This window comes from Oryzias latipes, chromosome 18 (genome assembly GCF_053564925.1).
Source record: "Oryzias latipes strain Hd-rR chromosome 18, Olatipes_Hd-rR_3.1".
Taxonomy (NCBI): domain Eukaryota; kingdom Metazoa; phylum Chordata; class Actinopteri; order Beloniformes; family Adrianichthyidae; genus Oryzias; species Oryzias latipes.
The window spans coordinates 11812666-11830000 of record NC_136254.1 but is presented as its reverse complement, the minus strand read 5'-3'; the positions used below and the strand labels follow the sequence as shown (position 1 = coordinate 11830000).

The following is a 17335-nucleotide window of genomic DNA, read 5'->3' as shown; positions in this document are numbered from 1 at the left end:
TTGAAGACGTTTCACCTCTTATCCAAAAGGCTTTGTCAATCTCAGATTTTACCTGACAATTCATAAATATATTGAATTAAATAAAACTAAAGAACTAAAATACCTGTATACCTCATTATGAGGTTTTATAGGTTAAGATTAGAGAGAACAATATTTCAGTGTAACGACTTGTTTGTTTGCTTATTTATTTATGGATTTAAAGTTACATAGTCATTATTCTTTGTTAAAGTTAAAGCGCTTCGAGCTGCACAAAATGCATGAGAAGCACTATTTTATAAATAAAGTTTGATTTGATTTGATTTAAACACCTTGTAAAAAGTAATAGAATTGAAATTTATAAATAGTACAGACAACGACACAGATCTCAGGATTTACAACAATAATTTGAGCCAAAGTTATGTTTTACTTTTTTCCACAGAAAGCTGACAGAAAGCTAAAGTAAACAATAGCATTTTGGTGAATAGGGCAAAGCCAACATGTTCTGCTCACCCAGGTGCAGAGAAAATGCAGGCTTAAAAGGGGGGTAGGCTTATGTCTGACAGAGAACAGATACTTTTTAGTCAAATCTAATTTAAACTTTATCTCATCTGTCATTCTTAGCTGAGAAGGAAACCACTGAAAGTGGTCACAGAGCCATAGCCCCAAACATGCGTGTTTGCAGCTAATCTCACAGTAACCCGATCCCCTTGCTGCAGCTGCACAAATGCAGCATTGCCTGCATTATCTGCTCCATCCTGTATTGTCGCATGGTCGTAAATTCCCACAATGAATTCCTCATTCTTCATGGGTTTGAGATCTACGAAGCGACTTCCTCCGGAGTGACAGAAGAAGCTGAAGTAGTAAATGCCATTAACAGGCGCAGTGAAGATTCCTGTGGAGACAATGTTTAATCCATGTTTATAGGCGATGAAACCAGAAAGTGTTTTTAAAAAAAAAAAACATTTATTACTAAGAATTTGCATCATTTTCTTGATTTCCCACATGCATCATGGAATATGAAAGCATCTGTGCTTACCTGTAGATGGGTTGTAGGCCTGGCCCACATTTGTTATGGCCGTTTTAAAGAGGATGTTTGTGTTGAAGAATGGTCCGATGGCTCCACTCTCAGCAGTTGTAGCAGTAAAAACTACTCTACAAAAAACACATCAACATCAACATAACTGAATAAAACATTTTTCTGTTCCGATTGAAAATTTGCCAGCATTAAGAGCAGCACAGATGTTTCAGCCACCTTTACTCATCAGTTCTGCAATCTGGCTTTTGGCCTCTGTCAGTCGGACCAAGAAATAAGTAAAAAGTGTTTTACCTGGCATTGATAAACACGTTCAAAACTGGTCTGCCAAATATAAAGTTTGAATAAGTGAACTGTACTGTCAAAGATTGCACAACGCAAGACTTCTGATTTCTGTCTCTAGTTGCTTTGCCCCACCCTCATAATTCCTTTGCCAATGTGTGGAAATATCTTTGGGCACATGGTTTTGTTTACAAGCTTTGGTTCAAAACAGGAAAGCCCTCTTGATGGCAGTCTGAATACAGACCAAACACAAGGGTCAGGATTTGAACCAGAACAATTATTCGGACTCTGTCCAGACCAAATGATTTTTTAAGTCTGAATAATCACTTAGAAATGTATGTATAATAGAGATAAGCAGTGATGCTCTAAAAGCCCAGCTCTAATTGTCTGGTTTAATATTGATCCCAGCCACTGTGGGTCAAAGGCGAAGTTCATCCTAGAGCAATTCCCTCAGTCCCTTTACAGGGCTTTTATTATCTCATGTCTAAATAAATCACACAACTGTAGTAGGAACATACATTTTCTCACAAACGTATATAAGAATGTATAGAAAATTGCAGTGATGGGAAAATTCAATGTTATTATTTGAGTTTGTAAGTTTGGTTCATATTTTCATACCAAATGATAGTTCATTGAAATGTTCTCTGTTTCTACAGTTTAATTCGCTCATATTAATATAGTTTATAAGTAGTCATAGGCATTGTAGGACCAGTTCTAAATCCTTGCATGTACACATGTACATTAGGAGAGTAAATATTGTATTTTCATGACCATAATGCGTACTTAAAAGTCATACATTTTTTCCAAAATGTACGGTGTGCTGCGCACTGTTGTGGGACTTTGGTAAAGAAGATGTAGTAGAGGACAGTATGAGAACAGTGAGGTGGGAAGTGTGGACGTGAGAGAAGACGCACCCCCAAATAGTACAAAGGGGAGGTGTGAGCATGATGCAGAACAAAGTTGTGTTGGAAATCCTGAAAATGCCACCTGCAAAGCGACAGGTTTATGAAGCACAGTTTAAACTGCAAGCTATCAGCAATGCAGAAAAACATGGGAATTGAGCAGCTGCAAGAGAATTCCAGATTAATGAATCCATGGTTCGCAAGTGGAGGAAGCTGGAAAAATGAACTCCGACAAGTCAAGAAGACGTAGCCGAGTTTCCATGGAAACAAGGCGAGGTGGCTCGAGTTGGAAGACCGACTAGAGCAATAAGTTAAAGATCAGAGAACAGCTGGGAGAAGTGTCTCTACAGTCACCATTCGACTGAATGGAGTAATGCTTGCAGAGGCAATGAAAATTGAACATTTTCAAGGAGGTCCGTCTTGGTGCTTTCGTTTTATGAAACGCTGTCATCCGGGCAAGGACTACAGTGGCGCAGCAACTGAATACACCTGCTAAACTGTTAAGATTCAAAACACAGTGATATTACCCGTTAATGGTCTGGCAGGTTAAAGTTTTGGGCCACAGCTCCGAACAACTGCTTTCTTCAGTGTATGTTTTATTTCACTGGGCAGAAAGTGAGCACTGCATATTCTAGCTGGGTGGGTGCACAGACCGAAGGAATATGCAGTGATATGAAAATCATGTGCAAATAGTCACTTTAAAAAAAAACTAAATGAAAAGTGCAGCCAATAAAAGATTTTAGCCTCGGACGCACCTAAAATACGTTTGGGCAATCCAGCGATGTGCATCTTGGCCACACGTACATGCAGTTCTTTACCTGGGAAACTCAATGTATAGCAATTGCCCATGTGTGTCATGTTGGATGTCCCGTGACGGCCTATCCAGTAATATATATCAATGGTTAAAACCAAGCATTAGAATAGAAAAGACAGGTGAATTAAATTACTGTGATTATAGCGTGGTTGTTGGTGCCAGACGGGTTGGCCTGAGTATGTCAGATACTGATAATCTGCTTATATTTTCATACACAACCATCTCTGGGGGTTTACATAGAGTGGTCCCAAAAAAAGAGAAAAAACAACCAGTGGGCAGCAGTTCTGTGGGTGGAAATGTCTTGATGATATCAGAGGTCATAGGAGAATTGCTAGACTGGTTCCAGCTGATAGAAAAGCAATAGTAGCGCAAAGAAACACTGTGTCATGGTGCCTCTGTCAGCTCTCCTCCCCCTCCCCTACCACTCACCTCATCACCTGCCTGTCTATTTAAGAAGATTCTGGACCAGCATTCATCGCCAGTTCGTTGCCCCTGATGGTGCATTGTTTGGTCATTATTTATCTTGTTCAAGTATTTTCGTTTTTTGCCTAAGTCTCACTCTCTGTTTCATGCTCAGGAATTCATTCCCACGAGTGGTCACCTGTGTCCTCAATTCTCATGGATCCAAGCCTCAACCTACCTCCAGTTTCGCCACGAGCCTCTGCCGGACCTCCAGCCACGTCAAGAGCCACGGTCGTATCCTCCGGTCACGTCAGGAGCCACGGACAAACCTCCAGTCAAGAGTTTCGTCTAGTTCAAGAGAGAGATGATTTTACCCAAACTTAGGAATTTTAAATCTTCTCAGTGTGTGAGAAACCTGGGCGTTCTTTTTGACTCTGAGCTGAATTTTACTCCTCACATCAGAAACATTGTGAAAATAGGATTTTACCATCTCAAAAACATTGCCAGAGTCCGCCCGTTCCTCTCTCTTGCCAGCACAGAGGTGCTAATGCATGCTTTTATTTTTAGTCGTTTAGATTACTGTAATGCCCTGCTCTCTGGTTTACCCCAAAAGTCGATCTCAAATCTACAACTTCTACAGAACTCAGCGGCACGAGTTCTGACGAGGACCAGGGGGCGGGAACAAATTACACCGGTTTTAAAATCGCTGCATTGGCTCCCTGTGCGTTTCAGGATTGATTTTAAAGTTCTTTTAATGGTTTATAAATGTTTTTATGGTCTTGGGCCCTCTTATTTAAATGATATTATTTTAAAATACGAACCCTCGCGGACCCTGAGGTCCTCTGGCACCGGCCTCTTAGTTGTCCCTAAGGTAAGGACCAAGACACATGGTGAGGCTTCATTCTGCCATTATGGTCCTCGCCTGTGGAACAGCCTGCCGGAGAACCTCAGGGCCGCAGAGACTGTAGAGGTTTTTAAGAAGAGGCTCAAGACTCACCTTTTTAGTCTGGCTTTTATATGACTTTGATCATTCCTTATGTCTTTTATTATTCATCTATTTATTAATTGAGGTATTTATTTACATATTTAATTATTTATTTTCTTGTAAGGACTATTATTATCTTTGTTTCTAATATGCAATTCTTTTTATTGTTATTTTACCAATGATTCTTAGGTTATGTTTTAATCACTGACGTTTTTATTTTTTTTATTTTTTAATTACTAACATTCTTATATCTTATTTTATTTTTTATCTTTTTCTATTTTTATTGTTGTTATTTTATGATCATTTTTATTTTTTATTCTGATGTTTTTTTTACTCCAGTGTTTCCTCTGGGGGATCCATCGTTCTTGGGCACCACCAGCTTGACCTGTAGGGCGTGCCGTTGCTGTGGTGCCCGTTCTGGTTGGGCGGGCTGGGGTCCCACTCTGTGGTCTAATAGCCATGGATGGGGCCCTGGGCTGCCCTGTGTTGGGCGGGCGCTGCGGTAATGGCCCCTGTGGTCCGGCTGGGCCTTGGAATGAATGGATCCCCATGATATCGTTTCCTCGCAGCAGTACCAAGCCAGACCTTCTTCAACTGCAGTTCTTTTTCTGTTCACGGTTCTACTGGGGTAACTGGGTGGGTGGGGGTGGGGGCAGGGGGTGGTGAGGGAGGGGTACCTTCTTTGTGTGATTGTCCTTTGTTTTCTGTTTTTAATAACTTTCACTTTTTATGACTGTTTTATCTGTTTTTATGTTAAGCGCTTTGTGTTTTTAACCAAAATGAAAGGCGCTATATAAATAAATAAAGTTTGAGTTTGAGTCATCTGAGTCATCCAGATCATCTGATCAAATAAAGCATTATTATTCCAGCGTCTGGGTCTGTCTCGTCAAGTTAGCCATGACACACTAGTTGCAAACAAGGTCTGCAGAAGAGCATCTCTGAACAACATTGAGGTAGATGAGCTACAGCAGCAGTAAACCACACCAGGTGCCACTCCTGTCAGCTAAGAACACCATATTTGGACAATAAAGAATTGGAAAACACTGTCAGGGCTGATGAATCTCCATTTCTGCAGCAACATTCGAATGGTTGGGTCAGAATTTGATTTCAACAACATGAAAGCATGTATCTATCCTTGTATCAATGGCTCAGGCTAGGGGTGGTAGTTCAATGGTGTGGAGGATATTTTAATGCCACACTTGAGGCCCCTTAGTACCAATTAAGGGTTGAAATGCTACAGTCTCCTTGAATATTGTTGCTGACTGTGTTTATCCCTCTATGACCACAGTGTAACAACTTCTGATGGCGAATTCGAGCAGGCGCCATGTCATAAAGCTGGAATCATCTCAGTTTTATGAAAGTTTCTTTTTGCAGAAAATATGCAGTAAATAGACTCCAAATATGGATTTTTCATGACAGCTGTTCCCACACATCAAATAACAATGCATAATATTCAGCAACGTTTCACGTTTCATTATCAGACCTAGAAAAAAATCAGTTTTACCAATATTTGTTTCTTTATTTTGTATTTATTTTTGGCATCTTAGTGTTCAACTTTTCAGCTTTCACTTTGCCTGTCCGTCAAAGCAGCGAGATCCTTCTGTAGTCTGCATACATCTGCACAGGAGGAAGTGGCTTCATCGACCTGTGCTGCAACACCGTGGGCAAAATGAGCGCCACAAAGCAACAACGTCAACAACAACATGGTGGAGCTCAAGCTTCTGCAGTCCTGGGGCCTGTTTCAGAAAGGAGGTTAAGTGTAAACTCTGAGTGCGTTAACCCTGAAATCAGGGAAACCCTGGGTTTTCCGTTTCAGAATGGGAGGTTTGTTAAACCAGAGAAAGCAGAGTAAGTCAAACCCGTTTCTGAAAAAGAGGTAATTTTTACTCGGAGTCAGTGTCCATGGTTACTTACGCTGTGAACTTAACCTGGTCGGGAGCAGGTTTTATTCTCTAAACTCAAGGTTTCTGCCGGTCCCCTCCCCTTTTTAAAGACGAAGCGGTATTTTTTGCTTTAACCTTCATTGCCCAAATTTCCGTCACACAGAGACAAGTGACAAGAATGGCTTGTCCTTTTTTGGAGGACCCAATAGACGAGGAGGCTGCATTAATTCGTAGAGAATTACATTTACGTCGTGCGAGGATTTTGAGACCTAAACTCGATTTTTTGTCATTTCCCCATACGTTTTTGTTTGAGCATTACCGTTTTTTGTTGCAGTCAATTACAAATATACAATGAAAACAACATTAGATATTGCTATGTAGATGTTTCATATGTCAAATATTGTCAACAAAGCCTACATCCATGACATGCTCAAAGTTGACCTGATTGAATTATGTTTTTATACTTCATTTTTAGCTGCTGCCATGTTCTTTTAATTCCTGCAGGATTGCATCTGCATGAAAATGAAATCAGGGACATTGAATTAGATTAATGTAACAATTACTTTTTGGAAACACAATTCGCTAGCACTGCTTACTTTCTTAATTCCATATAAACCTATACCACTTGATCAATACACGGGTAGACAAAAGTTCACTTTAAAAACACAATTGCATGTATTAATATTAAACTGACCAACGTTTGCAAGAGGGGAAGGTTAACAAAAAAGTCCTCTAAACATTACCGACGTTAAATGCATTTTCCCCCGATTGGTTCTGTACACTATGCAGCATTTCATGCAATTACACCAGGAATAACACTTCAAAAGTACACCTAAATATCGCCATTTTTTATTTCACACCTTACGCTATTTAAAAAGTTATTACAGCCAATATTTTATAACAATGATTTAAATGCAAACTTGCGCATTAACTGGAGCAGCTATGTTTTTTCACGCTAACTTTCTCTGTTTTGCAGATGTAGCAGTGTTGCTTTTCTTCCGGAATATGTGCTCATATTCACTGTAACTCTGCAGCAGCTTCCTCCCCCAATAATTAGCATGATTGGCCAGTACGTTTCAGTGCCACACACACACACACACACACACACTCACCAACATGGGCAATTAGAGGACATTGACCAATGAACATGTTTAATTAGCATGTTTTTTAACTGTGGGAGGAAGCTGAAGTGCCTTGAGAAAAACCCACACATCCACGAGGAGGACATGCAAACTTCACACAGAAAGGACTCAGCTGGGATTTGAATCAGGGTGAGGTGTCAGAAAAAACGATTTGGCAAAATATCGCGATAGTTCATTTGGCAATACTTGTATCGATTCAAAATGCTGTCGGGACAATATTAATTATTTCTGAGCGTTCTCTAGCGTCTGACTCTTGTTTTCAACTTCACCCTCCGTCCGCTAGTTGGCAGCAGAGCACATAGAGCCTCTTTGAGCAGCTCTACACGCACAAAACAATAGGAAAACCTCAGCTAGAGGAAGCATTTTTCATTGTTATGAGACAACTACATAGTTTAAAGTTATGACAATGGTGGCATCAATGCTCTAGATTTTGAAGCTATGGTCGGTACCTTCATAATTAATTTTTGAAAAGCATTTCTTGTTCATAATAACTCCATGTGGTTTCATATTCCAAGATCAATTTTTAAACACTTAGGAGGCATAAACTTCCTTTTGAAATGTGATTTTGAAGTCAACAAGATTCCAATAATTTTGTCCAACTTTCACAAACAGGTTCTTCAGTTTTGGAAAATGATATTCAATCACAATTTTACCCCACATGGATCAACATTATAGAGTAAAAGAACAGTATTCTTTGGTAGAAAATCTATATTCAAACAGGAGTGGTTTGACAGGAACATTCTTTTGAGATACAGTCGCAGTGCTTAACATTGTGATCATTAAATAAACTGAATTTGACCATTTTATTACAATTAAGATGAATTGAAATTCAAGTAGAGTTTTTCCAAAGTCATATTTTAAAAACAAGAGAAAAAATGTGCTCCGGTACAATATCAGGGTATGTATCGTATTGTGGGGCGCGTATTGAGAGACGTGTCGTATCGCCAGACTATTGCAATACACACCCCTAGTGCTACTACACCAACATGCAGCACTTATTTTTTCCCCACTTATGTGTATATTACTGGTCTGGAAAAAACGTTATTTTCTCTTTCCAGATGATAATGACACTGAAAACATGTGATGTGGCTTATTGTAAATAATTCAAGGTGAAAGGAGATCAATTTTTCTTTCTCTCTCGTAGACAGCACTGAAGCTTGGATTGAAGGTGATGTTCAGGACTGAAATGACAAAGTTCCTTGCAGAACGTGATCCTAAAGGGATTTTGATGAGAACCCACCTACAAGTTATTCTGAGACTTTGGTCCAAGAGAGTGGCAAGGTTGAGTTAAAAGCTTCTTTGAGGCCACAGGTGGACGGCAGTAAACCACAGAAGTTTGTCACTTTAGCCCCCACAGTGTTGAGTAATCGTGTTTCAGGTAAAAAGGTGAATTGAACGTGTAAAGCATTGGAGTCTGCTGTCAGCAGCTGCTTTGAATGGAATCCTCATCATCTCTGCTGTCATGAGTTTTTCTTTCGTAGCAGTTGTCCTGTTCTTCCCCACTGTATTGTAAAATGACTGAATGCCCATCTGACTGAAGATTTGGCTGTTAACTGTTCTAGGTTCAAAAATCAAATTAAATTATAATTATGCAAATGTACATTTTAACTTCTAACACCTGTAACCAGAGCAGATTAAATAACCTATTTAAGGTCATGGAAAATGACACTGAAGTTGTGAGGAAAACAGTATACTTACATGATTGGCTTTTACATTAAATGCAATGGTTATTAGCAAAAACAGAGATTCACGACTGTCTTCTCATAATGAACTCAAAAATTATATAAATTTGACAAATTCTCATCTTGTCAAGCTTTCTCTTTATTGTAAAAATTTGAAAAATAACAGCATGATAAAGCTTGAAAGACATAAAGTCGTTTTAAATGTTGTCTTGAGTTTTGTAGTAACAGGCTTCAACCAGCAGAGAGCACTGCAGCCCAAAGATTCATATCATCACCTGCTCCATCAAAGCTCCAGGAGGACGTTTGTGGTTCAGTTTTTAAAATGTTCATTTGCTTTAAAATTCTGCATTTTTGTTTTAAATTGTGACTAATATTTATTTTTACATTTGAAAATTTAAACTTGTATCATCTAACTTTGATGTAAGCCATAAATACATAACTGTCACTTCTGCATAGGTGCTGTGCAGAATGTAAAGTCAATGTATATAACATGTACCAAACTAAATAAAATTAGCAGACCATCAGGTGTTGTAAAAAAAAAGGGATGGGATCACACAACATTTCTCTTCAACCCACTCCCTTTCAAACACGCTGTCTTGTTTATTCTGTTTTTTTTTAACTGTTGTGTTTATTTTTATCTGTGTTTAAAATAAGGAAAATTGAATTGAAGTCAATGTGTTAGTCACATCAAAGAAGATGACAGAAGTATAAATAGAAAAAGATAGACATAGGCAGGTATAAGTTTAGTAGTCCCCCAAAATCTGTTTAGTCAAAGCAGTTCTCAATCATAGAAACAAGATAAAAAAAAAGAAATGATAGTAACAAGGGCTGAACCGCTCTTGCCTCACATCAAGAAGGCCCCTGGTTCAAGTCTCAGCTGAAACAGGTTATCCATAGGAGACCCCAAAAGGGAAGAAAATGGATTATGATGAATGAATGAAAGTAACAACAAGCACACTATCCTGATGGATTGGAAAGCAGGATCCAGGGAAATGGGGAAGCAGGTGGTTGTTCAGGCTGAGACTAGGTCTCTGATGCATCCCTTCTCCTTTTCTTCCTCTTTTCCTTCTAGAAGTCCTAAAAGCGTCAGCAGGTCTTTGAGGATCTGTGGGGTTTATAATTCCAGCGGTTTTCCTCATGGTGTCCCTAACCCAGTGGAAGTTCTCAGAGAAAGAAAGAGTTTATGGCTAAAAGTGATGAGTTTCCCAGGCTGCCCATTTCTGTCATGAGGGCCCATGACAGGTAGCAAATGTGCTGTATTAGTATTAGTATAAGTATTAAATCTTAATCCCTAAAGGAGGACATTACACACATGGACACACAGAAAAAAAACATGACATTTTAGTCATGAAAACACAGAACTACACCAGAAAAACTATTTTACACACAAATCAACACAATGCAAATTTATCGCAAAATCGCAGTTTTAACTAAAAGACCCAAAAATAATAACTAAATACTGCACTAAGCCCAACAAACCAGTAAATAAAATACTAAAAAGAACTGTAATCATTGAACAGATTTTCACTTTGAACAGAAAAAGTTGAACTTCTCCTCATCATGTTTCTTGAACCACTTGTGTTCTCCTCCTGTCTCCATGGCTCCTGACATGTCACACTCATTCCCCTGTCCAGGTGAGGCCCAGTTCTTATAGTGGACCACCTCATCACTGACCCAGAACCAGAACCCCAGAGTGCAGGTGTAGCGCAGTCCAGTCCACACAAAGGGAGAGGAGGCATTCTTGGTTTTCTCCTGGACCCATCTCTGTTCATCCATGTTAGTGATGGTGACCAGGTCATGGTGGTGATGTCTGCAGTAATATAAGGCCTCCTCCCAGGTCCTGTTCTCTTTGATCAGGATCACATGATCTGATGAAAGGTAAACGGGAAAAAGCTGCATTTTAAAGCTTCAAAAAGATTTTTTTAATCCATGTGAAAAATGACAGCAGTGAGAATAAATTAACTATTTTTAGAATAAATATCTTCCTCTTTAATGAAGAAAACAAAAAAATGTAAAAAGACTCTGAACTGTAAGACAATCAAGTGTCAGTTTGATGGAGATAATGTAAATAACAATTATGTTTATAGATTAGATTAGGTTTAACTATATTGTCACTGCACATGTGTGTACGTCAAAAATATACCAGAGAAGATCTCACCTTTATAACAAATAAAAGGTCTATTCTCACTACAGTCATCTGTGCTCCACATGCCCTTGTTTGTTAAAACAGCACAACTTTTATCCCTGTCACTCTGTGGATCCCAGTATCTGAAGGAGAAGCTGCTTTCATTTGACCACGCCCACATGTCACTAAACAGACCAATGAAAACACGGGTTGCAGTGTTGCTCAGCTTCCCCTTCATGTTATCAGTCCAAGTTTTGTTTAACTGATCCAGCTGCTGTCGTCCGCTGATCAGGTCTGTGTGATTCTCTCTGCAGTAACGCTGAGCGTTGGTCCAGTTCAGAGGCGTCTCTATTAGATGGAATTTCTGAGTTTTATTAGTTTCTGTGGAACAAACACAGAAACGTCATGTTTGCATTGGGATTTTCAGCTGTTTTAGTAAACAATAACTGTTGTTTTATCACACTGGACATGTCTGTGTTTGATTCTGATGATTAGGAAAAAAAAAGATAACTTAACTCACCATTGTAGCAGATAAAACGTTGGTCCATGGTGCAGTACTGGTAATCATCAACCCAGGTCAGGTTCTCCCTTAAATATACACACAGCTCACTTTGATGATTATTTGGTTCACCATAACTCCAATATGCCTCCTCCTTAATGAAGCTCAGTCCAGGTAGAGACCAGTGCCATTTCTTATTGCTGTTTGTGTATTTTTCAAACCAATCCAAGCTGGTCTTTGTTTTGCTGTTTTAAGTTTCTTAACATCAGTCATGTTGGTCACTGTGGCCAAGTCAGTGTGATTCTTCCTGCAGTATTCCTGAGCTTCAGTCCAAGTCATTAAATACTCAATGTATTTATATTCATACATGTAACATTTAATGAAACACAGCTGACCTGAAACAAACAAAACAAACAACATGTTGAGATTTATTATTTATGAAGCTTTGTGTTGATTTCAGCTACAGCCTCCAACAGTAAAGCTGCTGCTGTCCACATACCCATCAGAGGGATCAGGATCAGACTCCACTGCATCTTTGCTTCGTCCGCTCAAACTCTTCTTTAACTTCAACTCTGAACATCTGCAGGATGAAGAATCCTGTTTAAACTCCGCAGAAACTCTCACAGGTATTTTTAACATAATGAAATCCAAACACTTTATCCATTTCAATTGTAAAAAAAAAACAGTATTTATACAGATTAGTCCTTTCCAAAAAAATCACAAATCAAATTACTGATAATTAATCCTTAAATGTAAATCTTTAAAGTAACTTGAAGGATAAACTGACCGTGGGTGATGTCCTCACTGTGATGATGAACCTTCTGTCTTCAGTCTGATCTGCTGCAGCAGAAAAGACTGCAGTGAGCCACTGATGTGTCTGCATTTGAATATTCAGGAGAGACAAACGTTCGATCTGATATTTTCACTAACTTAACATTTCTGTCAGAAACAAGAATCTGTTTTTGGATGAAGACAACCGGGAAACAGAGCTGCAGCCAAAAGACATGCAAATATTTGCTCCTTCTTCCTGTTTGAGGTCAGAGCTGTGGATGAACTTCAACTATAAACCATTTTAATTCTATAAAGTTCATTTGTAAAAAAATAAAATAAAATGAAAAAGAGCTATCATGCAGCTGCACCACTGTTTTCAGAAAAAAGGAGACACAAAATGACTTTATTTTCTAAATCCATTTGAACACCCAGCTACCTCCATCCCATCATGAACACAGTGTTGCTCCTGAAGGTTTCTAACAGCACAGGCCACCTTCAGCTTCTCGTCCACACCATCCTCCTCACCTCACCCCCTCTGCAGAACCGTCATGTGCAGATGTCTTAGTTAGGATTCTTAATCCAGTGAACATGAACAAGGAAATAAAAACTTAAAACATAACTGCTTTACCAAGTCTGTTTCTTTCGATTCTTTCATCAAGTATCAACTTAATTGTTTTGCTCCTCCTTATGGAAATAAAGCAGGAAAAAAAAAAAAAAAAAAAAAGATTATAATGTATTTTTGAAAATATTTTTTCCTCATATGATTCTTCTTTTTAATAAGGAAAATGATAGAACATTTCTTTTTTTATGCATTTGTATTGTATTTGTATTTATTGACAGTTTTAGTTGGTTATGAAACGTTTCTGCTATGTCTTCCAAAGTCAGTTTAGCACAGTTTAATGTCTTAATAATAAAAAACAAAAACAAAAAAATTTCATCCCAAAATGTAGTAGTTAGTGGAAACACATCAGAGAGTGTACAGAAGAAAACAAGATGGTCCCGTTGTTTGTAGCAAGCTGTCAACCTCTGCTGTTCTTACTTTAAATTTTGTTTTTATTCTCTGTTGAAGGGACGCCTCATCACCTGACGTCTCAACATTTGTGTTTTTGTGAATAATTTGGAGCTTTCTGCTTCCAGACATCAATCAAAGACACCGCAGGCATTTCTGACACCTTTTCCTCCGCACCTGGTACACTTCATTTGCTCTTTACTTCTCACACTCACACACGTCGTGTGCGTAATACACTGAAAAGAACTTACCGTAAATTCCGGACTATAAAGCGCACCCGATTACAAGCCGCACCCACCCATTTTCACGTGTTTAACTACTTTTATACATACACAAGCCGCGTTGGAGTACAAGCCGCATGTATAAGGCAACATTGTCATCCAGACAAATCCCGTCCTGACTCCCAGAGTAAGTGTGATTCATTAGCACACTGTGGGTGGAGTCAACTTTGCCTCAGGCTCATGTATTTGAGTATATCTACGTCTGTCAAACAGCATGGAGCTCTATTCTGTTCACAAGTTCCTCAGTAATGGTTTTTTTATTTCATTTTATTTTTTTTTACTTATTGACAATCTAGGTATCATACATAAAATTACAAACAGTAACCATATAATCAACATTATATCCCTCAGTTATGATGAGGAAATTTACAGGAGGGGCTAAAGGCGGGGCCAATGCCCGGCTCGCCACACTGTTGTACGTGTTTAAGAATGAGCAAGTATCAGCAGTGCATGGAGGGGTGAACGGGAACAGCTCTCCTTCCGCTTGTGTCGCGGCAGCGTTATGGGAGTAACAGGGCTGGTTAAAAAAACACACCAGTAAAATAAAGCAGCGGCGACTGAAAAGCGCGCGCCTCAGCGCGGCGCGTGCGTCAGAAGTTTCCTTCCACAACAAACACTGTTGCTCCGCGGACGCCTCTGCGATCCCGCGCGCTCCTTGTCTCCCTTTCCTATCTACTCCGACAGCTCTGGCCAGGGCGGCTCCAAGGAGGAGCGCTTCGTCCCCATTGCGCCGGTGGACGGAGCAAATCGTGTCTGTGCAGAGCAATCGGACTTAATACTGTACGTTTTGTGTATGAGGGGCGGATGCGATGTTACGTGTGGGAGCATTCAGACTGCCATCGGCCCCGCAGCTCACACGACACGCAGTCTCCAGCTCACACGGAGGCTGTGAGCGTTTCAATGCAAAACTCCGCTCAGTCCTTAGAAACCGTTAAAACGATCACGTCAATTTGTGTTTCCAGTCGTGTCCCGACAAAATAAAGGTTGATGTTATTCCCACATATTTACGTGCACCCAGCCGAGTCACAATGACTCAGAGTTAAATTCACTCCTGAGCATGCGCTGTTCTCTCCGTCACGCAGCTGACCGGCTTTTCCAAACCCGTTGGTGATGGTGGATTTTTTCACGCTGCTTTTAACGATTGCTTTTAACTTGAAAGCTTCATCATATTGTAGTGGCGATCACGTGCACGTTGGGTCTAATGGCACCAAAGGATTCTGGGATGCGGCCGGGCATGCGTGTTTCGTTTTGTTGAACCATGACTGAAGTGTCTAAGACCTGAAGTGAAGTGTGTCCATGCTGTTTGGCTGCTTAGAGGTGTGTTGAAAAACAAATGACTTGTGCTTGGTGTTAGAGAATTCAAACCATTCACTGAGTCCGAAAATACGTACATGGCTGCCGCCAATTAAATCCATAAATTAGCCGCGTCACTGAATAAGCCGCACGGCTGTAAGCGCAGGAAAAAAGTAGCGGCTTATAGTCCGGAAATTACGGTACTCGCCAGGGTTTTAGTCATGATGCATATAAATTGTTTAGAAATTGCATAATTATTTTAGACAGCAGGAAAAATAATTACATTGGGTAAATCTAACCTCACTACCCTTTGGGTTTTAGTGACAAAGAAAATTAAGTAAAATGTACCCAAAAATTTGGTGAAATTACACCCCTTAAAACTAAATTAAAAAGATAAAATGTATTTTGGTGCATTCTTTAAATGTCTGAATAATGTAAAATGTATTAATTAGTATCTAAAACGAATTAAAAGTAAATTTGAACCACAGTACCTAATTTTTGTCAGCAACAATTACAACATATACAAAAAAGATCAAATCTAAGTTCAAGATTGAAAAAAAATCTTTAAAACTATAATAAGATCATTTGTAAAATAAATAATTGATAAAGTACAAATGTGACATGAATGCACAGAACATTTTCAACAAATTTGACCGAATTTTTAAACAGTCTGCACAATAGGAATGACATCACGCTCTCTTTGGTCTGCACCGGTCTGTTTAGAGTGCTTTCTCATCTACGCGCCCCTTTGGGAGAGTTTGCCATATGCTAGCTCGGATTGCAGACAGGTTTAAAGCGAAGTAAAGCGAAAGCAACCTAAAGAATAGCGTTTAGGCCATCAAAAGCACATTTTTTTCATTTTAAGAGTCAGGCGCAAAACGTGAATAAAAAGGCTAACGCTGACACAGTTTTAGTTGGCTGCTATAGTGTTGTGGTTAGGATAGCAGCACTGTGTATTTTTCTCATGCAGGACATGTTTGTTAGACTCAAAGGCGTACACAGCCAATTCTTCGTGTTTATCTATTTCTTTTGCTGACTTTTAGTGATAATATTCTTTTTATTGTAGTTAGTGTTTCTTTCTTTATCTTCTTTTCTTTTTTTAATTTTATTTTTTCCAAATATGTTTTTTTTTAATAAAGTATTAACAGCATTTTTGTCGCTCACAATAAAAAAAAAAGTTTTTTGTAGTCCTCAAATGACCAAACCAACACATTGTTACAACAGAACCACTTAATTCCTATTTAAAGATTGTGACAAATCCATGGATAAACAAATCTTTCGTTAGAAATCCATCTCTGCACTGAAGAGGACTGATTACACTTAAACTTGTAATTTTATCATAAAAAATACTTCGGTTCAAACCTCAGAACTGCTATCCTGATGCGCAGCTAAATTACTTAATACACATTACTTCATTTATTTATTTATTTATTTATTTATTTATTTATTTATTTATTTATTTATTTATTTATTTATTTATTTATTGTCCTGTCCAGATAAATGAACACGCAGATTGCAGCTGAGTGCCTCTTGTTCTGCTTTTACAATCAGGGTTGCTTGTTACGCTTCGAGTGCGTTCATATAAATGGATGTGTGAATGGGACTGTGACTGTAAAGTGCTTTGGGCCTTCAAAGGAGGTAGAAACGTGCTGTAGAAGTATACAACATTTACCATTTAATAGATAGCACAAATAAATCTAGTCAAAGCAATAGAAAAATATATCAAAAGAATCTGCTGCCCTGGAGCTGAACTCACAACTTCTGCAGTAGAAAAATACAAACTGCGGTAACAACTATGCTATAGCAAGTAACTAATGTTTTTTTACTCAAACAAAACAGCGTTTTGAACGTGCTGTTTTGAACAGACTTTTTTGAACTCACTGATGTTATGAACGCACTGGAATGACGTTTCTGCGACACGGTTTTGTGCACAATAAAAGACTGCTTTTGACGTCCATCTTGGGACAACACAAAATGGTGTAAATTACGTGCTACTTTTAAAACATGCATACAAAATGGTAACTTGTGATGGCCATACCGCTGTTCTTTACGCCTCTTTTCCTGTGGATTTATGATACTTTTTGGCTGCCATAGAACCTGGCCATGCTCCATGATTTGCAGAAGTTTCCAAGATCTCCCCGACTTATGGCCCGTGGGGCCCTGGCGTCTGTCCCTTCATTTTACTCGTAGAGAGTTCCTCTCGGTATGACTCACCCCGGCTGGCTGCCTTGAATCTGTCAACTTTCTGCATCA

The 17335-nt window shown here is 39.1% G+C and overlaps 2 protein-coding genes across 2 annotated transcripts; both read right to left on the bottom strand.

Annotated features, from left to right (window-relative positions):
- Nucleotides 1-581: 581 nt before the first annotated feature.
- On the bottom strand, nucleotides 582-6301 carry LOC111949296 (complement C1q tumor necrosis factor-related protein 3-like). The gene is made up of 4 exons (XM_023966182.2): nucleotides 6285-6301; nucleotides 5972-6133; nucleotides 1016-1131; nucleotides 582-871 (listed from the first exon to the last, which is right to left on the bottom strand). The coding sequence occupies exons 1-4, from the start codon at nucleotides 6299-6301 to the stop codon at nucleotides 597-599; spliced, it is 570 nt and encodes a 189-aa protein (XP_023821950.2). The 3' UTR covers nucleotides 582-596.
- Nucleotides 6302-9159: 2858 nt separating this feature from the next.
- On the bottom strand, nucleotides 9160-14579 carry LOC110017024 (C-type mannose receptor 2-like). The gene is made up of 5 exons (XM_023966260.2): nucleotides 12516-14579; nucleotides 12228-12308; nucleotides 11750-12123; nucleotides 11263-11610; nucleotides 9160-10972 (listed from the first exon to the last, which is right to left on the bottom strand). Exons 3-5 carry the CDS (start codon nucleotides 11775-11777, stop codon nucleotides 10629-10631), a joined length of 720 nt encoding a protein of 239 aa, XP_023822028.2. The 5' UTR covers nucleotides 11778-12123; nucleotides 12228-12308; nucleotides 12516-14579; the 3' UTR covers nucleotides 9160-10628.
- Between the last annotated feature and the right edge of the window lie 2756 nt (nucleotides 14580-17335).